The sequence below is a fragment of the Myotis yumanensis genome, unplaced genomic scaffold (genome assembly GCF_028538775.1).
Source record: "Myotis yumanensis isolate MYYU_CA2020_CCGP unplaced genomic scaffold, mMyoYum1.0.hap1 SCAF_9, whole genome shotgun sequence".
Lineage (NCBI taxonomy): Eukaryota > Metazoa > Chordata > Mammalia > Chiroptera > Vespertilionidae > Myotis > Myotis yumanensis.
The window spans coordinates 79,383,973-79,408,429 of record NW_027223760.1 but is presented as its reverse complement, the minus strand read 5'-3'; the positions used below and the strand labels follow the sequence as shown (position 1 = coordinate 79,408,429).

The 24,457-nt window shown below is 38.6% G+C and overlaps 1 protein-coding gene across 3 annotated transcripts in view; it reads right to left on the bottom strand.

Moving 5' to 3' along the window:
* The window catches only part of SEPTIN7 (septin 7), a 39,369-nt gene extending 31,734 nt beyond the window's left edge, over positions 1-7,635 (bottom strand). For 2 of the 3 annotated variants that reach the window (XM_070424781.1, XM_070424782.1), the window contains exons 1-3: positions 7,007-7,045; positions 6,172-6,274; positions 197-303 (exon numbers count right to left, since the gene is read on the bottom strand). In XM_070424781.1, coding sequence (XP_070280882.1) covers positions 197-303; positions 6,172-6,274; positions 7,007-7,030 — 234 coding nt within the window. In that variant the 5' untranslated portion in view covers positions 7,031-7,045. Of the gene's footprint in view, positions 1-196; positions 304-6,171; positions 6,275-7,006; positions 7,046-7,554 lie in introns of those variants that run through there. The other variant, XM_070424783.1, reaches the window with a different exon arrangement.
* Between the last annotated feature and the right edge of the window lie 16,822 nt (positions 7,636-24,457).

The window sequence follows — 24,457 nt, the reverse complement described above, 5'->3', positions numbered from 1 at the left end:
ATTTGGGTTTTAGTCAAGATAATTTCTCTAATTGGCTGCACTTCTTTCTCTCTCAGCAACATGTTTACCATTTTACATTGGCTGAGGCCAACTCTGAAACCTACCTCTAGGGAAGCATAATAAAAGTTATAGTACGTGATTTTGTGTGTTAACATTATTTCAGCTTGTCATCAATTAACAAAACTAATACGCATACCTGTACAGTCTTTTTTATTCTATGGGAAGGACCTGGATACTCTGGAGAATACAGATCTGTGAGGAATAATGAGTTGATTAACGTTGACTTTCCCAATCCAGATTCACCTAAAAGAAACAGGGAGGAGGGGGAATCTGTTAAACTCTGCCATGTTATTGACTGTAATATTCAACCAATGCTATAATCAAACTTGCTATATCCAAGTACTTCTTGGTGGGACAAAAATGTGACATTAGAAAATATACTATAAAGACTCCCTATTAGAGTAAATTCTTTGTCCTCATTTTCTTATCAAATTAGACCCGTTTCCAAGGAATCTTTTTAGTTTTATAATTTTACAAAGTAATGTTCCTGATACCACAGCCTCCATTTAGGGAAAAAATGTTGTTTTTATTGATTTCAGAGAGAGGGATAGAAATATCAATGATGAGAGAGAATCATCATGGGCTAACTCCTGAACGCCCCCTACTGGGGATCGAGCCTGAGACCCAAAAGCCATGCATATTTTATCCCAGTTCTCTGACTGGGAATCAAACCATAACCTCTAGTTCATAGGACGCTACTCACCACTGAGCCACACCAGCTGGGCAATAGCCTTCATTTTTAACAATAATGTATTCCTAGAGGTCAAAGTTAGGCATAAACAAAACACTGGATTGTATATGGCTGCTTTAGTGAAATAAAACATAAAAGTAAAAATGCAATAATTAATGAATGACCAAAGCAAGAAATCATACAGCTAGGAAAAGAATCTCCCTACACACACACACACCCATACATGTACCCAAATACACACTGGCTGGGAGAAACCTGTAATATACCATTTAATTTAAACATGGTACAAAGATGATTGCATAAGGCGCTACAAGAGCACATAGTGAAAGACTAACAGGCCTCTCAGATACTGATAAACCAAGTAGTTAAAAAATGGGAATAACCTGAATAATTAATATGCTTAATTATTAAAAATAAACCTGAATAATATGCTTGATTAAAAATAAATGAAAAAATTCTACCCAAGTAAACATTTTTCAGATACCTACTGAATACTTAATATATTGTGATCATATCTTTGAGTTTTAGCCCATGAAAGCCATGCATATTTCATCACTGTTCAGAAATATTACATTTCAAGCCTAAGAATCAAACATTCATAAAATGTTTGTTCACGAAGTTTTGAAGTCCCACCAATAATTATTTATAATAGTTACAACAACATTTAAAGATGGTCAGTTTCAACAATAAAGATTAAAATAAATAATAATAAAAGAAAAATAAAGATGGTTAGTGGAAAGGAACCTAAGCAACCAGATAAATGAAGAGGCGGTATCACAAAAAGTGAGAAGGAATTGCAAAGAAAAGTGGTCAATAATACCAAATAAGAGATTTTTTTAAAAAGTGGCCAAGGGACAATGAGAAGGCCTTTTACTGACCTTTAATAAAAGCAATTTTATATTAAGAAGTCAAATGGTGAGAGTTAACAGGTGGGAAATTTAAAAGTACAGATTTATTCAGTTAAATAAAGAAAAGATATCACCCAGGAGGTAGATAAAAATAAGTTATCCAGGAGGGTGCTATTCTTTGTTTTGCCTTTTTTTAATTTAATGTTTTTAATATATTTCATTGATTTTTAAAAAATATATTTTATTGATTTTTTACAGAGAGGAAGGGAGAGGGACAGAGAGAGTCAGAAACATCGATGAGAGAGAAACATCGATCAGCTGCCTCCTGCACACTCCCTACTGGGTATGTGCCTGCAACCAAGGTACATGCCCATGACCGGAATCGAACCTGGGACCCTTGAGTCCGCAGGCTGACGCTCTATCCACTGAGCCAAACTGGTTAGGGCTATTTTGCTTTTTGATATGCTTATCTCTGAAGATTTAATCTAACAGTCTAGGTTACATTAGATACTGCTTATTTCCAAGGTATTCTATATATCATGGAATTTGCAACATACAGATGATGTACAGGCTAATTATAAAGTGCAAGCTAAACAGGTTCCCTATGACCTGGTTCTGCAATTATGTAAATAAGGTTTACTTATTCTAATTACAGTAATTGACCACCAGCTCTAAGAGCTAAGTAGTAATTCTGCTGTGTAGCTAGTAGCAAACATTCCAACCAACCGCTCAATAATTACCTCATTCACTGAGTTCAAAAGTTTTCACTTGCTATGCATCAAAAGTTGAGAGGTCTTAAGGAGGATATTTATGATTTATGATATTTCTTGGTATAATCTAATAAAAGTACTCTTTTTTATAGCCCAATTCAAGAAGATAACTTTTTAAAAAAATCCTATTACCAGAAAAACCTAAATGTCTATGTAGAAAATTTTGTTTATGATTATTTTTAAAATGAATTATCACAACCTTGTCTTTAAAATGCACTGTCCTGAGTGAGTATATGTCCGGGGTGGGGCAGGGGCTGGATGGAAGCGGGCAAAGTGGGGGGGAAATGAGGGACATCTGTAATAATGTCAAGAATAAAAATAAATAAATGTATTTTTTCCTTTAGGCTAGGGTATGCCATCTTTTGGAGTTTGTAAATCAAGTTTCTGTAAGTTCTGCTAAACTGAAAAAAAAGCTGAAGTCAACAGATACTGTTTAACAGCTCTTCACACCACGTTCCTCTAAATTCTTCATGTTGTTGCCTGAAATTCTAAGTGATCATTCAATAAACATCCCTCATAAAAATCAAGTATTCTTGGAAATACTGTTAATCTTTCATACTGGGGTGGGGGATATTACATTTTTCCTCTAATTTCTTTCTAGTAGTGGCCAGCATTCACTATGGAAGTTTTAGTTTGAAAGGAAATAGGATTAGTTTTGAAAAATATGAACCAAAGTAAAGATTTTGTGGAAATAAAGTGGAGGGTTCTATAAAACTAGAGGGCAGCTTAAGACCAATGATCACACTAGGGCAGGGGTGGGCAAACCTTTTGACTCGAGGGCCACAATGGGTTCTTAAACTGGACCGGAGGGCCGGAACAAAAGCATGGATGGAGTGTTTGTGTGAACTAATATAAATTCAAAGTAAACATCATTACATAAAAGGGTACGATCTTTTCTTTTTTTTAGTTTTATTCATTTCAAACGGGCCGGATCCGGCCCGCGGGCCGTAGTTTGCCCACGGCTGCACTAGAGGGTAAGAAAAAGGCGAGATATCAGGAGAAGAAAAAACACACCACAGAGTATAACAAAAAAACCCAAAACATTTTACTTGGATAGAAGAGGGGAAGCAGGGAGTTGATCTATTCTTGAGCAGGGAGCACATTCTACAAAGTGATGTTAAGGAGTGCCTTTTAATGCTGAAGGGTTGACTTTGATCTTATGCACTAGATGACTCATAGATTCTTTCAAGTCCCATATATCTCATATACCCAAATTTATACACAAAGGACAAATGGTAGGTTGCATGAAGCAAGCACACTGGTGATTGTGTGAGCCTGTATTTCTTTTAAAAAAAAACAAAACACCAAAAACATGAGTATGCATATTTGTAACATTCACAATAAATAGTTAATGGTGTAAATCCTATATAATAAAGAGGGAATATGCAAATTGACCATCACCCCACCACAAAGACGGTGGTGCCCAAAGCGGAGGCAGGGTTTCCGGAGGCAGGGTTTCCGTAACACAAGATGGCTGCACTCACAGTGGAGGCTGAGTTCCTTAATGAGTCTTAATGAGCAATCAGCAGGGACCTAAGGCTCCCCCCGCTCGCCCCCATGGGGCTTGACAGGGAACCTCAGACCGCACCCCCTGTAGGGAGGGGCTTGACAAGGGTGAGACAGGCCGGGTCTAGATCTAGCCCAATGGGGGAGGAGAAGGGAGGTGGCTGGGTCTGGGTCTCGCATGATTTTGAGGCGCACATGGGTGGGCAGGGACTTGACTCTGGGTCCCTTGGTGCGCCCCAGTCTCTGACAGGAGAAAGATTTTCATATATATTTTACTAATTTTCTTTAATCTCTGACACTTCTATTATAGAGAAAGGGCAAATAGCAATATTAAAATATTTCCTCTAATTAATCCCCTTTTAATGTGCACGAATTTCATGCACTGGGCCACTAGTATGCTTAATAAAAAAGCTAGCCAGATTTCATACTTTGCTGAATTAGAGACCTAAATGTTTTATCAATGAAAATACAAAAGTTGTAGTTCACAAAAGGATACATTCAGAGATTACATATTTCCTCTGAAAATCAAGATGATATGACAGTGTGGCTCTGGCCACACAGTGAAATGTTGCAGGTTCAATCCCCTGTTGGGGTGCATACAGGAGACAACTGAGTGCGTGTGTGCGTGTCCCTCCCTCAAATCAATGAAAACATATCCTCAGGTAAGAGTTAACATTTAAAAAATATATATTTTATCTAGAAAAATCTCACAGGCATTTAAAACTCAATCTGGCCTGCATATGCCAATATTATTCTACTAAGCATATGTTCAAGAAATTATTCTTTAGTTCAACTGGTGTGGCTCAGTGGTTGAGTGTTGACTCATGCACCAAGAGGTCAGTGGTTAGATTCCTGGTCAGGGCACATGCCACAGGTTGCAGGCTCGATCCCCAGCAGGGTATGTGCAGGAGGTAGCCAATCAATTTGATGTTTCCTCTCATCAGTATTTCTATATCTCTCTCCCTTCCTCTCTTAAAAAAAAAAAAATCAATAAAAACCTATTTGCTAAGAAAGAAGTTATTTTTTTATGCTAAAATTTTAATATCAAAACATTTTTGAAAATCATTGTAATTATCCTAATGGACCCTGGAAGTTTTCTTACAAATTAAAAAAAATGATCTTATATTTGTCTATAGTTTGACATTTAAGATCACTAACATTACATATGTAAATGTACTATTTCTTCACATATAATGATCATGTTACAAACTTATGGAAGAAAAGGCATGTTCTATAGAAGTTTTATCCATATAGCTAGACCCACTTCTACTCCATAGCAGCAATTTGGAAGCTAGGCATACTATACTTTTACTCTACCTGTGACAGGCAAGTTAACTGAAGTATTATGGTCAATTGATAAAAATATTTTTCCCTTCAATGAAGGAGTATTTTATAAATAATTTAATCTAATTCAATACCATGGGTTGACTGTATTAGCAAAAATTAATGCACACAACATAAAGGCCCAGTATCAACTCAATTTTCTTTGTGAAGGACAGTCAATCCATTATCCTGCTTTTAACCTTCTTACAAAGTATAGACAAATACAATAAAGTTGCATCACACTTAGGATTTGTTCTAAAGTCAGCCTAAATGAGATGAAAATATTATAGTCATTTAAGATTAAGACTGTCATTTAAGTCTACTCATCTTACATATGGTAATGTGTTCCTTCATAGACAATGATGATGTTACCAACCTACTGTCAAAGTAACCCTTGACAATCTTAAAATTGACTACATGCAGGGTAAGGTATTCAAAGAATAAAGCACAGAAAAATGAGACTGAATTAAAGAATAAGGAGATTCATATTTCACTCACTTCAGAACTTATACTCAATGAATTCCTGGGGTAATAATTTGCATGATTATGATCCTTCCTACCCTATCCTTCTTTTTCAAATTGAGAGCACATATGTTTAAGTTAAATGTGCATGTGCTATGATGCTACTTAGCAATATAAGCCACAGGAAAAAAATTATCCTGGAGAAATAAGTAATCACCAGATGCTATTTCCTCTTGTAGCATTACTAAGTGAAGAGAACTTCTCTAGTGTTATATTCCACCTCCACCTCACTGCTTGTCAACTTTTAGTTTTGGAAACTAAAAGGAGACAAGAAAACATATAAATCCTGTTATACCAAGCTCAATTTTAAAATGTATTCACATAGTAAGAGAAAATATAACACAGGGTCCCTGTAGTTTTTTGGAGTATTGTTTTCTTAAATTCATTCAGAGTTGATTAATAGTTTAATATTTAGATCAAAATTCAATTTTAGGGAGAAATCATATCTTACCCACAACCATAAGTGTGAATTCAAACCCTCTCTTCACTGATTTCCTGTATACTTGATTTGGTAGATTTGCAAATCCCACATAGCCTTCAAGGTTCTTCTGTTGCTGAGAAAAGAAAAAAGGGCCAAGTTATTCATTTATCAGCAAACTCTTTTGTCACACATTTCAAATTCCCTTCACTAACCTATTTTTGAAAACGATACAAACTATTATTCATGGCAAATAAAACAGACTTCTAATGGTATCAATAAAAGTATTGCTTAACTGCAGCAATGGACAAAATGAATTAAGCATGAGTTAACTGACAATATAATGGCCAATTATAAAAATCCAAGGAAATAAAATAAAAATTTAAAAAATCTGCCTCCGAGCAAAGATTTCACTTTATAGTGAGTTATTCACAATAAGATTCTGACCAATCAACTTAAAAAGAAACAACAAAGGATTATTCACAATATAAAATCCCTTAAAATTATATTAAGAACTCTTCTAATTATCCCATTTGTTCATACTAATTACCACAGATATGAGTTTAAAAAAAAAAAGTTGAGTTTAAAGCAATTTCTCCACAAATTTTTGAAGGCTCTCATGACCAGTGTTAATCAATAAACAGTATCTTTCATGCTATTATGCCAAAATCCAATTATGTCACTTCAAGTTTTCACATGATTCTGCTGTCTTCATTATCAGGGAAATCAGATTTATCCTGGTTTTAAGTTATAATTCAGTTTTATAATTTTTATGTTTTTTGATGATCTCAATATAATAGTTGCATGAGTAATTCAAAGAAACTTACTTCTAAATTGGTGTAGTGAATAAGTCTGATTTTTAACTTACCCATTGGTGAGAAAAACTGTCCATAGTTCAGGCCATCTGAGTAGAGTCTTATTAGTTAATTTTACTTAAGAGGTAGGTCTTATTCATCATTAAAATATAATTGCAAAATATTCTGAAGAGGTACTCATTTCTTTTAAAAGTTTTTGTAACATTTAAATTCTCATTTTAAAAACCTCATATGAGATTAAAGCATTAATTTAACACATTTGGATTTAACAACAGTCTGCATTCCTCACTAGTATCACATATGTAGTTAAATATTCTATCCATAACCTTTTACCCTTTTTTCATTCACATAAACTAATTTTTAAGCCAAATGTTGAGACAAAAAAAAAGCCAATTAAATTGAAAACCTAATTTTAAATATAATTAGGATACTGATCAGAATATATTATTTTAAAATAAAATATCTGAGAGCCTACATGTGTAGAGCTACAACTATGTATTAAAATAAGGCTTCCTTGGCTTATATTTCATCCAACTGTAAGTTAAATTTAAGTTAATTTAGACTGAAAAAAGTCTCTGTATAAATTATCAAGTATACTCACAGCTACTTTGTAAAGAACACATTTCCATCATTCCAGTGTTCCAGATTCCAACAGAACAGATCCACAGAGGAACAGTAAATGAAGAATTCCAAGAATTGTACATGACACATTTAGTCCAAACAGGAGAGGAAATCCATTTGGAACATAGCAAAAGATAGGGAAAAAAATAAAAGTTACTTACATGTAATTCAACAAATCACAGGTAAATTACAAATAAATTAAAGGCAGACTGTTCTCTACACGTCAGTAAGACTTTTTTTTTTTTGAGGGATACAAGGCCCAGTGAGTTGAGTTCATTTTCAGCAGCTCTCTTGATGAAATATAGAACAAAAAACCTCCTACCTTTTATATACCCTGCACCTGAAGTGTTATGAGAAATGGTGGGAAAGCTGTCAAGCATACAGTTTCTGGAAGCTATATAGGAACCAAGTTTAAATATCAGTAAGAAAAAAATGTCAATTTTGCTTTGTCAGTCACTGAATTAAGACAGCCCAGATCAGATAAAGACAAAATGTTTTAGGTAAAATATTTACACAGTAGTGTGTTTCAGGTTTTATTAATTACCTAAACTAAAATTCAGAATTGGAAGAAATGCAGGCTCATGGATGGATACATGAAAGGGAAGGAAGCTAAAGATGGAAAGCAAAAACAAATGGAAAAATGAAGTAAATGTGAGCTGTGAAAACTGAAAGACAACGAATGAAGCACGAAGAAAACAGAATGCCCTTGGACAAAATGTCTGGGAAAAGTGTGCACTTTTATTCTGTACTGACATGAATCTGTATTACTACAACCTGAAACAATGATGATAATGATGCTAACCCTTCACATGTCACCTTCACAGCAAGGCCCACCCTGACCACCTTATCTAAAATTACTCCCACTCATCACCTCAGAACTTCGCTGCTTTAGGATTTTCTCCTTAGCCCTTACCACCATCTAACATACACTGTACTCTTCTTGTTTATTGCCATCTCTGCCCCAACCCATCTCCAACTAGATTGTAAGCTCCATCAAGGTAGAGATTAATGAATTATATAAATTGTGGCATCAAAAATAAAAAAAAGGGCCATCTGGGAGAGTTGAAGAAGTTTCAGAGAAAATATTAGTTTGCAGATTCAAGAAACCCACCAGACAAAAAAACATAACAAAACCGCCTCAGAGTCTGCCCCCTGTGTCTTATTCCTTGCTTTATCCTCATCTCCTAGAAGTCTTTGGCATATAGTATAATTTGAGGACTAAAGTAAGAAAAGAGAAGTATTCTAAGCAAAAAGGCAGGCCCTAAAAGTGGGGATGAACTTTTACTTCCAGGAACAAAAAGAAGGTACATGAACAGTAATGATGTGAAGTAGTGGACCAGGGGATAAGTGATAGAAAATGAGGTCAGGGAGGCAGTCAGGGGCCAGGTCATGTGGGATCAGACCAAAGAAATGCAGATGCTATTTTAGGTATGATGGGAAGCCACTGGAGGGTTTCACACAGGAGAGTGACCTGACCTGATTTGTGTTTTAAAGATAGCTCTCAGTGCTTAGAGAAAGAGTGAAAATAAGGAAACTAGTAAGGAGCCTACTGCAATAGTCCAAGAAAAAAAGGGTACACTAACTTTAGATGGTGTAGATTAAGATCAGAAGGATTCAGGATGTTTTGAAGGTAGAATTGTCAGGACATTGCTAATGGACTGGAGTTGACTGGTGAAGGAAAAATAGACCAAAGAAAACTCCTAGGCTTTTAGCTTGAAAAACTCCATGGCTAGTGGTATCTCTTAGGGAAAGAGGCAACATAGAGAAGGAAAAGGCTGGAAAGGTGGGAGCCAAAGTTGCCAAAATAGAAAACATCTTTGAACATGCTAAGTTTGAGGGGTCCATTATATTCAAGGAGAGATGTCCAGTAAGCAATTAAATAGAAGAATCTAGAAATTCTAGGGTTAGTTGGTGCTGAAAACATAGATTTGGGAATCATAAGCATATAGATAGTATTATGAAAGAATTGAAAAGAGCAACTTGTTTTAGAAACTGCTAAATATACTTTTCAGTAACAACAAAATTGATCACAGGGTGTTGTAATAAACTGGAAACCCAACAAAACCGGAATTTGAGGAAAACTGAGATAGATTCCTAGTAGGATCTACTTAAAAATCTTCAACTCCTCCCATCTTTACACTACGGTGTCGGGTGAATTTCCCGCCAAAATATAAGATGGCGCGGGCAATTATTTAGGTTTCCCGCGCAAAATCAGGGATTTTTATGATACCTATTACCCCAATGGGTATGAAACGGTTCGCATACGCAGGTAGGTATCTTTGTGAACGGCAAACAAACAAATATTTGGTAATACGCAGTTACAATCGGCCCGAGTTTTCACGTTTCCCGCACTCCACCGCAAATCTATATGAACCGAGTTAAGACGGCTCCCGCGGAGTACGCGCAATTCACGCGAGCCGACTTAACTCGTTTCCCGCACTCCAAGTGTTTACATCTCCAGAACCCTGGAAATTAACAAAGGCTTGCAGCAATCCAAAGAGTGCTTATTCAATAAAAAGGACTGAATCTCAGCAAAAACAGCAGCTCTTTTTGCATTTTAACTTGTCCATTCTCATCTCCCCTCCCCAGCACCAGAGTAGCCTTGAAAACCAACAACAAGCAATAATGGCAAAAATCAGCAGCTGTTCACAACTGGAGGAGGCAGAACATGCTCCTTCAAAGCTTCATTCCCAAAGAGCTATCATTATTTGACATGTCTGGTGGTTCCCTGAAAGATCCCACAAGATAACAAAACCACTAAGATAATCAGAGACTTCAATGACAACACATATCAAAGAAAACAGACTTTACAGAATTAGTTCCCCAAAAGTTGATAAACAAACAACAAACAGCAACAATAAACCCTATGGAATGGGAGAGAGGAAGAATCTGACCCCAGTTGCCATACTATATTACTTAAACGTTCAGCATTCAAGAAAAAATTATGAGAAATGCAACAAGACAAAACCAAAAACCCTCTCCATGAATGCACGGCCCATATAGAGAGGGAAAAAGCAATCAATGAAAACTACCCCCCAAAAGCCCAGACGTTAGGCAAACTTTAAAGATGTTAAAAAACAAAACAAAAAACTAATGGAAAGCGTGAGAACAATGTTTGCCAATACAGAACATCAATAAAGAGATAGAAATTATTAAAAAGAACCAAACAAAAACTCTCAAGTTGAAAAGAACTATAAGTGAAATGAAACTTCAGAACTTGACAGATGTAAATCTTACCTTTCAGTGTACTTAGATTAAATGTAACAGGATTAAACATTCCAACCAAAAGGCAAAGACTGGCTGAATGGAGTTTTAAAAACCATGACTCAACTGTATGGTGCTCACAAGAAACACTTTTAGAATCACAGATACAATTAGCTTGAAAGAAAAAGTTTAGGAAAAGTAACAAAAAGAGTTAAAGTGGCTACAACACTGACTTTAAGACAAAGATTGTTACCATAGACAAAAAATGTTTTATGTTGATTAAAACGAGTATTTATCAAGAAGGAATAACAGTTATAAACAAATATGCCCCTAACAACAGAGACCAAAAATACACAAAGCAAAGACTAACAACATGGAAGGAAGAAATAAGATAATTCAACAAGAACTGGACTTCAATATCTCATTTTCAAAAAGGGATAAAGCAACTAGACAGAAGATAAGAAAACAAGATCTGTACGCTACCTTTCACTTATAATTTTTCTGTCTCCTTTCTTACAGTTTTCTTATTTATGTAAAAATCTAGGGAGAAACTAAAAACTAAATCAGAAACTAATGAGATTGATTGTCCATATGGATGGGTGGAACAGTGATAGAAAGGGGGAACCAGAATAGAGTAAAAAGAGATATAAGGTCTGAGGGACACTTGTGGATATACTGTTTTTATAGAGTTGACTATTAATACCACAGTAATGTTTCACACATTCCAATAAAAAGTAACCTAAGCCAGCCAGGATATGAGAACACAAAATGAACCAGAAAAGAAATAACAAATGAAGCTAACTGTACTTCAAACCAGTAACATTATCACACTTAGAGTGGGGAAGAAAAAAAATATAACTTTGAAAAACAGTACTTTGTATAAGACTAAAGACAAAAGAGTATATACAAATACTATACCCTAGTACAGTGATGGCGAACCTATGATACGCGTGTCAGAGGTGACACGCGAACTCATTTTTTTGGTTGATTTTTCTTTGTTAAGTAGCATTTAAATATATAAAATAAATATCAAAAATATAAGTCTTTGTTTTACTATGGTTGCAGATATCAAAAAATTTCTATATGTGACACGGCACCAGAGTTAAGTTAGGGTTTTTCAAAATGCTGACACGCCGAACTCAAAAGGTTTGCCATCACTGCCCTAGTAAGTAAATAGTAACACCAATTCTGAAACTACATTTATGTGTATACCAGAATTGAATAAATATGTAAATTGTGATGGACGCCAGGTTTTTCACTGTTGGAGAAAGGAGTTACAAATAAGGTAAAGAAAAAGACTAGACTGAACCTTGTGTTAGTGTAATGAAATTGGGGTATTAGTATGAATTAATGACTTTACATTAATAAACATATACATATATAGTGTTTAGACACACTCAGATACAGAGAAATTAATATAGGTGTGAATATATAATTATGTAGTTTCCTAGATCTGCTAAAGACACCTAGAAGCAATGACACCCCAAGAGCAATGACCACTTCTAGTGCTCAGATCTTGCATTCTAAATACTATTCTCAAATAAAAGGAACTTGGACTCCTTGGAGAAGTGACTGATTCCAGGGCTTAGGAAAGGAAAACACAAGATGAACCAGAAAGTAAAGAAGTACCCCCCAAAATTGAAGGGGCATGTTGAAAGGAAGAATAGGAGCCAATTGAAATAGCTCTCAATGGTCAAATCCAGGACAACTGTTTCCCTATACCAGTATTAACAAGTAACTGAATGAATGAATGAATGAATGAATGAATAAATACATAAGACAGAACAGCTCTTCCTTACAAAACAATCCAATTTTTTAAATGTAGCATAACAGAAACAGAATTTATATTTTTCCCTTAAGACATTTTGAGAAGGAAAATTATTCATGAGAAATATAAACAATACAATGCCTTTTTGATAGAAATTGTTTTTAGATGGCGGTGAATTTGCATACGTAGGCGTGAAGCTGCAGAGCGAAGACTGTAGGCGGCTCCGGCCGAAACGAAGGCCTGGGTCCCAGGTGCGGGAGGAAAACCGGTGCTGGCAGCCAGGGGAAGGGAAGGGCTACTGCACGAATCTTTTCGTGCAACAGGCCTCTAGTATATATATACTACAGGTTCCATGCATGAAATTTGTGCAAGAGTAGGCCTTCCTTCCCCCGGCTTCCCTCTGGCACTCGGAACCCGGGCTTCCCTCAGGCCGCCAGCAGGCACCCGGGACCCAGGCTTCCCTCGCAGCCCTGACTTCATCTGGAAGGTCATCCAGAAGGATGTCCGGTCTAATTCGCTTATTAGGCTTTTATTATTATAGATTCATTGATTTCAGAGAGGAAGGGAGAAACATCAATGATAAGAGAGAATCATTGGATTGGCTGCCGCCTGCACCCCCCCTACTGGAGATAGAGCCAACAACCCAGGCATGTGCCCTGACTTGAAATCGAACCTGTGACCTCCTGGTTCATAGGTTGATGCTCAACCACTGCGCAACACCAGCTGGGCCACTTACTGCTCTTACGAAAAGTTTACAAAAAAAAAAAAACTGGAAAGAAAATATATTCAAATTTTAACACTGGTTGTATTTTGCTAAGTGGATTTGGGGTAATTCCGTTTTATAATATTTTCTGTTTTCCAGGTTATTATTAAGGAATCTGAAACATTTCTAGTAAAAAAAAATCAGAGAAAGAAAATGAAGTCATGTTCACCGCAAATCAGTATGTTGTTTTTTTTAATAGACAAATCAGGTGTTCTTTATTTTCCATTTCTGACAAGTTCATTAGACCAGAGGTCACCAACCTTTCGGACATCACAGACCACAAGTGGTCCACAAACCACAGGTGGCCACCGCTGCATTGGACTGCAAAGGAAAAAAGAGTAATTCTGACAAGATGTCAAGAAAAATTGTAGGAGGTAATTCTGACAAGCAAGGTACAGAAAGACTGGAAAATTATAAAATAAGATTGATCAATAGCTGGTTAGTTGTATGCCAAATTCAACAGAATTATACACCACCAGGATCCATCTTACTTAAATCCAGATAACATCATTCAATACTTTTGATAAAAAACATGAAAGATAGGCTTGTCAAACTGGCAGATGATAAAAACTGAGAAAGGGCCCTAACCGGTTTGGCTCAGTGGATAGAGCGTCGGCCTTCAGACTGAAGGGTCCCAGGTTCAATTCTGGTCGAGGGCATGTACCTTGGTTGTGGGCACATCCCCAGTAGGGAGTGTGCAGGAGGCAGCTGATCGATGTTTCTCTCTCATCGATGTTTCTGACTCTCTCTATCCCTCTCCCTTCCTCTCTGTAAAAAATCAATAAAATATGTATTTTTTAAAAAAGGAAGTCTTAAAATAAACAAAACTGAGAAAGGTAACAAAAACTTTATATGACACACTCAGAACCCAAATTAAATTTAAACATAGAAATATGTGGATCTAAACCATTACCTTTTTCCCCAACCCAAACCAAAATTTGAAAGACAAACTTTCAGTTAAGATCAGACTACAAAAGAAGGTGAAAGCACATTTTCAGCCATTCAATCAACAAGTTGCTCTAGTTACCACAACAAAAAAAAGTGAAGAAGTTAAACCAATAGCAGCATGAAAGGAAAAAGCAGGAACATCTTAGCTAAAGCTATGCTCCATGAATCAATAGCTACCCTAAAAGGTAATTTAACTCTAGATCTCATTAACAGACTTATAGCAAGTAGAATGAGACAAAAGATAGATGTATTCTGATCTGTAATTTTAAGATCACAAAATATGCACTTCTTGGTTTCAGCAGGGATATGTACAAAACAAAGTTCACAGGGAAGTAACAATGATGGTTACAAGCATATAACCCCCTGCCACAAATATTGTTAAAGGGAATGGAAAGACCAAATCTCTACAAAAGACTCAGAGAGAAATTTTTAAAAACTATCCTATATAATAAAAGGCTAATACGCAAATTGACCAAACAGCAGAACGACCAATCGCTATGACATGCACTGACCACCAGGGGGCAGACACTCAACGTAGAAGCTGCCCCCTGGTGGTCAGTGCGCTCCCACAGGGGGAGCACCGCTCAGCCAGAAGCCAGGCTCACAGCTGGTGAGCGCAGCTGTGGCGGAGGGGCCTCTCTCGACTCCGCAGCAGTACTACCAAGTGGTGGCAGCAGGTGTGGCGGCAGCAGGCGCAGCGGGCCAGGATGAGTGCAAGTGGCATGGCACCCAGCCCCGGTTCTGGCTCCTCCCTTGCCGCCTGCTGCTTGGCACACTGCTACATCCCTAGGGGGATGTCCAGCTACCGGTTTTGGTGCGATCCCCGCAGACCAGGTGGACGAATCCAGTAGTATATTTTAATAAGAAATATGAATACCAGTATCTGCTCTAACTTAGAGCTATGCTCTGGTGAGTAAATTACATAACCTTTCTGAGCCTTAGATTGGGATAATGTCTTTATGAGGTTATTGTAAGATATACATATAATATTTTCACACATATACATATGTATGTATACTAGTATACATGAATGAAATATTTACCACTTCACAAAGAGTAAAGTACAATGTGCAAGTATTAAGGTCTCTATTCTTTGCAGATAAGTGATTCCCAATCCTGGTAGTAATCAAAAGTATCTGAGGAGCTTTATAAAAAAGTTACCTGGGCCTCAGCCTAGAAACAGAGTAAAATCTTTTCCTGGTTCATAGGTTGACACTCAACCACTGAGCCACGCAGGCTGGGTGACAAGGAGAATCTTGCTGATAGGGCCGAGAAAACAGTATTTTTAATAAGAATCTTTAGAAGCCTATATTATAAATAGAAAAATATTTAAAGTTCTATAATTGGCCAATTATATTAGTAGTATTTGGGGTACAATAAAATAACAGTTTCCATCAAGCATAAAACTCCTCTTATTCCCTTATTCCAGGCCAGTTTATTCCATGTAACATTGATTTCATACAACGTGGCGTATTTGCAAGTTTATGGTATTACTTCTTCATTTCCTCTGTGTTGATCAAAATACTTAACTTTCATAAAGATAGGGGTTGCAATTTTTAAGCAAGTCTAAAATCGCTCCAAAATTTTTTTAAAAAGGCCCTGCCTGGGGTGATCAGTGGTTAGAGCGTCCACCTATGGATTAAAGAGTCTCAGATTCAATTCAAGGTCAAGGGTGGGGGCACATGTGGAAGGCAACCAATCGATGTGTCTCTTTCACATGGATGTTTCTTTCTCTCTCTCTCTCTCTCTCTGCCCCTCCTCCCTCCCTTCCACTTTCTAGAAATCAATGGAAAAAGTATCCTCCAATGAGGATTAAAAAAAGAAAACAAAGAAACAATATCTATATAATTACCTTTCTAACAGCACAGCACCATGGTCAAACACAAACTTAACTACTTTTGGTGAGTCTGCTTGCCAGCTAAGTCATTCTAGTTTTATCTTTTTGGCTCACAGCTGAATGAACCCTCCTCTCAAAATGTAACTCCTAGTTGTTCTGTATTAGACCAACTTTTATATTCTATTATAAAATCCAAAACAGAACTGACTATGTATATTTCTATCTAGGATTACTAGTTCCATCCTTTCTGCCAAGTTCTCAAGTTTCCAAACTTAAGCTAGAAATACGTTAACTACTAGATTCACCCTTTCCAGCAACGAGAAAACTAAAAGACAAGTTCCTGGCTGTGTAGCTCGGTTGGTTAGAGCATCATCCCTGATATGCCAAGGTTACAGGTTCAATTCCTGGTCAGGGCACATACAAGAACCAACCAATGAATTCATAAATAAGTGGAACAATATGCATAATCCATGGTCACAGACAATAGGATGCTGAAGGCCTGGATGGGGTGAGGGGGGTTGGAAGGGGTCAACGGGGGAGGGGACATATGTAATACTTTCAACATTAAATAATTATTTTTAAAAAGATGATAAAAAAGTAAGTGGAACAACCTATTTCTCTCTCATGATAAATCAATCAATAAATAGCCTATATAATAAAAGTACAATATGCTAGTCAACTGCTCGACCAGTCACTATGATGTGCACTGACCACCAGGGGGCAGACGCTCCAACTGGTAGGTTAGCTTGCTGCTGGGGTCTGGCTGATCAGGGCTGGGTGAGAGGGCTGGACACGCCCTGGAGCCTTCCCATGGTCCCTCTCAGGCCGGCTGGCCCCCATCGGCCCTGATTGAGACTGGGCAAGAAGGCCCGATCACCAGCCAGGCCAAGGGATCCCACCCATGAATTCATGCATGAATTTGTGCACTAGGCCTCTAGTAAAAAATAGAAGACTACAATTTGTCCTCTAAGCATGTATGTACTAGCATGGTCTTTGCAAATTATACAATGACTACATATTTTGGTTTTCTATTTGCACATTATTTTATACTCCATAAAATATTAATCACTTCTACTTTATTTCATTTTCACCCAGCATATCAACTATACAGAATACAACTGGAAAACAGAAATGGAAATCTAACTCACTGCTTAACAAGTAGCAGACCTTCAATACAGAAATGAACCAGGAAATAAAAGCTGAGCAAGTAAAACACAAAGATTTGTAACAGCAAACTGTATAGTTACAAACTCCAGGGACAGAAGAAGATAAATATATCCACAGAACAGAAAAAAGTGAAAAGCAATGTACATATAGTTAAAAAAAAGCAAAAATGACTATCATATTGCATTATTTAATAGTTCCATACTATCTAAGTCACAGCATAAAACAAAATATTCCTGATGTTGATTTTAAGAAGTTCAGTATATTCTACTGAAAATATGGAACTAATCAGTTTATACATAACAAATCTCTCTCCAGTAATATAAGAAACAGAAATTAAAACAAGTTTAATGTACTAAACTAGGAAAATAACTAGGGAGAGCAGAAGAGGTTTGCTTGAAGATACTCTTTAAAATAATTCTTAAAATTCTAAAATATTGAAACTACAAATAAAAAATGGCTAGGCAAATTAGGGTATCAACACTGGAACACCATGTATATATTTAATACATATGTTTAATTCATAGGAGTTAATACACCAAAAACCACACTAAATATTAAGTGAACAGTATCTTGGTTTGTATAAAATGTAAGAGTTTACAGAGTACTTTTACAAATACTACCACATAATATGTAATTCATGTCAGAGGTTATCAATCCTGATGGCTCATCATAATTAACTAAAACACTGATATATGCACATTTTTTGAACCCCCACCTCATACCTGTGAATTAATGAGCCTCCAGTGTTAAGCATTAGAAGTGTTTCCAATGCCTGACCAAGGTTAAGAACCACTAACCACTAATATACCTCTAATTACAACCATGAAAAAATTTTACGTAATTAAAAAAGAACACAAATTAACTTTTAGCGACTGAAATAACTTAATGGTTTTTATTCCTTCTGGTTAATTTGTTTAAATTAATCATAAAAGGAACTAAATATATATATGTACATATATATATGAAACTTTTTAAAATGAAAAATAGTTTAAAATGTTGGTGGTTGACAGTATATTAGTTACTGAAAAGTGTTTCCCCGTTTAGAACACCTCACATCCCAGAATGCTAACAAATGAAGTGGTACCCTGGTCATTTTAATAACAGTATAAACAGAAAGCACTAGAATAAAAGTACTATAAAGAGTTTGCCTCCTCTTAACAAATAATGATTTCACTGAAAGTACTTACAGATTCTCTAAAACTGTACCAAAATATTCCTCAAAAAGAAAGAACTTGAATTACAATCTGAATGAACAATTTGAATACATAAGGATCCAAAATGTCATTGTGTAAAGAAACACCTGCATGACCCTTAAACAGCTGCTGCTGTGAAATATACCAGCAGAAATTTTAAGTAAACATTTTAGTATTACTCAAGAAAGTGGTGACTTCTGATCTAACTTTGAAGAATGCATGAGTTTCACACAAATCACTTTATTCCAATTTCCTTCAACTCTGCTCACCAAAGCACAAATATCAACCAAATCTAAAAAACAAACAAATAAATGTATTGACCAAACTACCAGTATAGCTTTTGTTCAGTATGTCAGATTCGATTACTAAACATAAAAATTCAAAGTACAAATGAATAAATTTATAATAATCTTAAAATGTTTATTTTCCATCCAAGATTTCTCCTAATCCTGAGACTACCAGACATGCCTACTTAGCTATCTCCCTAGCCTCGAAATTTCATGTGTGTGTTTTTTGTTGTTGTTGTTGTTAGTTTGTTTTTGTTAATCTTCATTGGAGGATATTTTTTTCCTTTGATTTTTAGAGAGAATGGGAGGGAGGGAGTTGGGGAGAGAGAGAAATATTGATGGAGAGAGACACATCAATACAGTTGCCTCCCACACGCACCAAAAATGGGAATATGCAGGTACACGCCCTTGACCAGAAATCGAACCCATGCGTGGGCCAACACTCTAACCACTGAGCACACTGGCCAGGGATCAATTTCATATTTTAAATCACCTATCTCAAGAAATGATACCTACTCTTTTATTTTTTTATTTTATTTTTTTAAGTAAATCTCCCATCCACACCCTTCCTCAGCTAGCCAGTTTCATCCAGAAAGCTCCAACATTTCTGGGTTCATTATCTACCACCTACATCCCCTCACACACCACGTATCTCACCAACATCCCTATACTCCATGTCCTTTGCCAATACCCTAGTGATGTCCGTCATCTCTTTTTAGTCCTAGGACAGCTGCATTAACCTTCCTTATTTCATTGGCCACACCTTGTACTCTATCTTCCCTACTGGAATTATCATCATGTTGCTCATTGTTACCCCTTGTCTTTTAAAATCCTTTAATAAAGAAAAAATCCTCAACATACCACACAAGATCTCATAACCTACACCACTGTGATTTCAGCTTAGAATAAGTATCCTTTTTCCTCTGCCTAATAACTTATACCCAACTTTAAGATTCATCTTTTCCATTTTGGAAAAGGTATCCTTCTTCTACTAATCCCACTGTATACATACCTTTAAATCATACCACAAATGATTTAGTAAGTAAATATTAAAGTAAACAAAACAGTCCTTGAGTTTAAGAAACTTACAATGGAGACAGAAAAGTAGTTAATTGCCAAATAGTCTAATACCTTTTTTAAAGCTAAGATCTGAGTGCTTGTTATAAGCCAGGCTAAGAACTTGCCATGTATTATCTCATTTAATTTTCCAATAACTTTGGAGTCCTACTTTTTAAAAAATATATATTTTATTGATTTTTTACAGAGAAGAAGGGTAAGGGATAGAGAGTTAGATACATCGATGAGAGAGAAACATCGATCAGCTGCCTCCTGCACACTCCCTACATGTGCCCGCAACCAAGGTACATGCCCTTGACTGGAATCGAACCTGGGACCCTTCAGTCCGCAGGCGGATGCTCTATCCACTGAGCCAAACCAGTCAGGGCCCTACTTTTTTTTTACAAAGAAGGAAACAAGAAAAAATTCTGTTATCTTTCCAAGATTCAGTTAAGTTTTAGGGATGTGAATCCAGGCCTAACTCCAAAATCTAAGCTCTTAATCAATCACCAGGCCTTCTATTTCTGTCACAGCATTTAACTCACTTTCCCCAGTGCCTGACACACAGCAGGTACAAGTTACAAATTTGTTAAATGAGTGAATGTGAGTGTTGAAATCCTAAGCTAGTTGTAGTATCATCAACACTACTGCTTTAATTAAGTGTCTTGTGTCAAATAGTTCAAAAACTCTGCGAAATAATAATAAAAGTTATCTGGGAGTTTGATCAGGGGGCAGGGCCAGCCGGGGGAAGGGAGGGAGTACCCGGCCAGCAGCCAGCAGCAGCTAGAGACCCTACCAGTGCACGAATTTCATGCATTGAGCCTCTAGTTGAGAATAAATAGCTATCAGAAGGGGACATGTTAAACAAATCACAGCCTATCCATATATAGTTACGCGCAACTTAACAATGGGATATGCTCTGAGAAATGAGGTAAGCAATTCTGCCGTGCACTTACATAAATCTAAATGATATATAGCCTACTACACACCTAGGCTATATGGTTTAGCCCATGCTCCTAGGTTATACACCTGTACAGCATGTTACCGTACTGAATACTGTAGGTGATTTTAACACAATAGTATTTGTGTATCTAAACATAGGAAAGGTAAGTAAAAATAGGATGTTAAAAGAGTAAAAATGGTACACCTATATAGGGCACTTATGTAAGGGGCCCTGACTGACCCTCCTGTGTGAGGTTCATCAATTATACTTTGGAAAATATTGACCTAGTACTATAATGTTGTATGTTCAATAATTACTGACCATGTTTCACAAAGGTCCACTAATTAAGTGATAAATGTACAGACACACAAAAGCTACCTAGGTGATTCTGATTCCCAAGTTTGAAAAATACTAAGTATTAAGTGGTCGGAGTTCTAGGAAGAAGAATTATGGACTAGATCCGTGGTGGGCAAACCGCGGCTCACGAGCCACATGCGGCTCTTTGGCCCCTTGAGTGTGGCTCTTCCACAAAATACCACGTGGGGGCGCGCACGTACAGTGCGATTGAAATTTCGTGGCCCATACGCAGAAGTAGGTATTTTGTGGAAGAGCCACACAGAGCCGCATATGCCTCGAGAGCCGCGGTTTGACGACCACTGGACAAGGTGGTTAAGAAAGACCTCTCTTCTCCGCTTCCTACAATGCTGCAGTGGCTACCACCCAGCTCCGTCTGGCTTTGAGATGAGCTCCTCTCAAGCAGTAGCCTCAGCTCTCTCTATCCACACTAGCTATACAGAGTACACCATCGAATCCAGGTAAGAAAAAGCCACATGGACTGAATACCATTTAAAGCTTTCCTGCTCACACCAAGACCTCCAACCTCTTGCACATACTGCACATCCAACTATATATTCCCCAGAGTGTTCTTACAAATTTTTACCGTAATTCTTAATAAAAAAAGAAATATCCCAAACAATACTTATAAAACAGAATATACTGCTATTTTCTATTTCTTTCCTACCTTGTTGTTGTTAATCCTCACCCGAGGATATTTTTTCCACTGATTTTTAGAAAGAGTGGAAGAGAGCGGGAAAGACAGAAAGAAATATCAATGTGAGAGAAACACAACGATTGGTTGCCTCCTGCAGGAGCCCCGACCAGGGCTGGGGAGGAGCCTGCAACCCAGGTACATGCCCTTGACTGTAACCAAACCCGGGACCCTTCAGTGACGCTCTATCCACTGAGCCAAACCCGCTAGGGCTCTCTCCTACTTTTTAAAAAGCATTAGGAGAAATCCACAAAATTGATTTCAAGACCAACTAATAAATAGGTCTCAACTTGCAGTCTGTAAAACACTGTTGTAGAGACCAACAGTCTAGATTTAGCAGTATGCTCTCATCAGACAGGCCTAACCTATAATCATGCTACCTTAAAATTCTACTCTGCAAAACACATTTTTTTCTACATCACTTTCATTGTGTAATTAATCTCAAATCATTTACAATTCAAATTTAGTACAGTAAACATATCAAAAGTTTTGTCTTAAAATTTAGTAAAATGCATAAACATTAAAATAAAATGTTTCAATCTCTAATCAAAACTGAACATGGCTTATTAGCTCAAAATGTGAAACGTGGTTCTCCACTGTAATTCAGTAGGTAACAATACTCTATTGCCAAACCCAGAGTAGAGCATACCTATTGTGAATATGTGTACCATCAAATTATAAGAAGTCTGAAACCAAGCGCTCTACCACGGTCTTCACTGACTGGTCCTGTCATCTGACCACCCCCATGCATGAGACTTTGGAAACCACAGATCTAACTCTTCCTCCTCCCCAAGCTGTTTTTTTCTTTGTTTGTATTTTTTGGGGGGTGGGGCAGGCGGAGTTGCCTATGTTGTTGTCAACCCTCTACAATTGCTTTAAGATCTGTCAGGATCTAACCTTATCTCAAACTAGCTCAGAAGTTCTGGCATGGACTTATTTAAGATTATTTCTATGGGAAAATCCAACAACCAATTTTATAACAAACTTCTGAAACATAATCTATTGATAACACTACCTTTCACATAGTTACACCATTGAATATGAATACCTTATCTGCAAGAGAAAACCAGAAACCAAAAACTCTTAACTAAATTACATATTTATATATGTATATATATATATCCTTTCTGTAAATTAAAATCTACTTGACAAACACAAAATGAAGTTCTAGAATCAGTTATGAACTTCAGTTCTGTAAACCTAACCGCACAGGTGACATTTTTAATAACTTTATTGAAAGAACCTGGCTTCTCAATAAAAAGGAGGGAAAACGGAGAGAACCAGGCTCCATCGTGTTGTCCCCACAGACTGACGCGAAGTGACCGATAACCCACCCCGGCCGCGTCCACGCTCACTTCCCGCTGCCCTCACCCTCCTCCAGCCCCACCCGACAGCTGGGTGGATGAGGGACCGTTTCCTGCCGCCTCCTTCGCCCCGTCCCCGGCTATTTGGAGGCACAAGGGATCCAGGCAGCAGCAACCAGCTTTGTAGCCGTTTATATCCGAAGGCACCGGCCTTCCGTCTACCGGGCTTCCATAAATTTCATGTCATCGCTATCTGTGCATTTAACGCCTAAAACGTTTCCTCCCCAACTTGCACCTAAGCTGGGGGTGGGGGTGGGGGACGGGGGCGCGGACCACATGCATCACCTGCGTGTATGTAAATGTGTAAAACAAGTAACATGCTTCTGAACCCAGACTGCCCCTTCATTTAGATTTTCAGGGGCACTCGGCACCCTTCCCCTTTTACCAAAATAGAGCCAAAAGAAACCTTAGGGCTGAACTCTGACAATGAACTCGCAACAACGTTACTGCGGTCACGGAGCAGGCACCTGGGTGCCACGGTTCCTGCCTCGCACGGGGAAAACCCCGATGGGAAACGGGGGGCTCCCACCCCGTCCCGCAGCGAGGGGAGCGCGTCCGGACACTCGCCACCGGCTGCCCACCGCCCAGCCCGCCATGGAGCGCGGCAGTGGAAAATGTGAATGAAACGGCCTCGCTCCCTCCAACACGCGGGGGGAGCGGAGGAAACGAAAGGGCTCCGCAGAGTCGCCGAGAACACTGCACACTTTCAGAAATGATGGGTCCCTCCCCTCCCCGCGACCCTTCCCACCCGCTTCCACTCCTCGGGAGGGCGCCCTTCCCCGACGTTCTTTCCCATTTTTTCTTACAAATTAAGCCCAAAGCGGGCTCCTTATTCTCGGTCCTCAAGCCTCGCCCGCCATCCCCCGGCCTTCGGGGCCGCGCCGGGGGGAAGGAAGCCCGAGCGGCGGCAGGGGCAGCGCTGCAGCCGCCGCCGCCGCCTCCCCGCGGCCGCAGCCCAGCGCATCCTTCCTCCTCCCGCCCGCGCCCGCCGGGCCGGCCCACACCTCCCACCTCCGCGCCGGGCCGGGCCGGGCCGGGCCGCTCCCGCGAGGGGAGCTCCCGCGGGGCTGCGGCCGGCCGCCCGGGGAAGCCGGGCCGCGTAAGTCGGCGGGCCCGGCACCGACGACCCCCGCGGGCTGCCCCGGCCGCGGCGCCGGAGGCCGCCGCTCCCGTCTCCCCGCTCCCGGGCCCGCCCGCCGCGGCACAGGAAATGCCGCCGCCTCGGCTCCCCTCGCCTTCAATTCAAACTGTCACCGCCGCCGCCTCCCCTCCCCCCGGGCCCGCCGCCGCCGCGCCCCGGGCCCG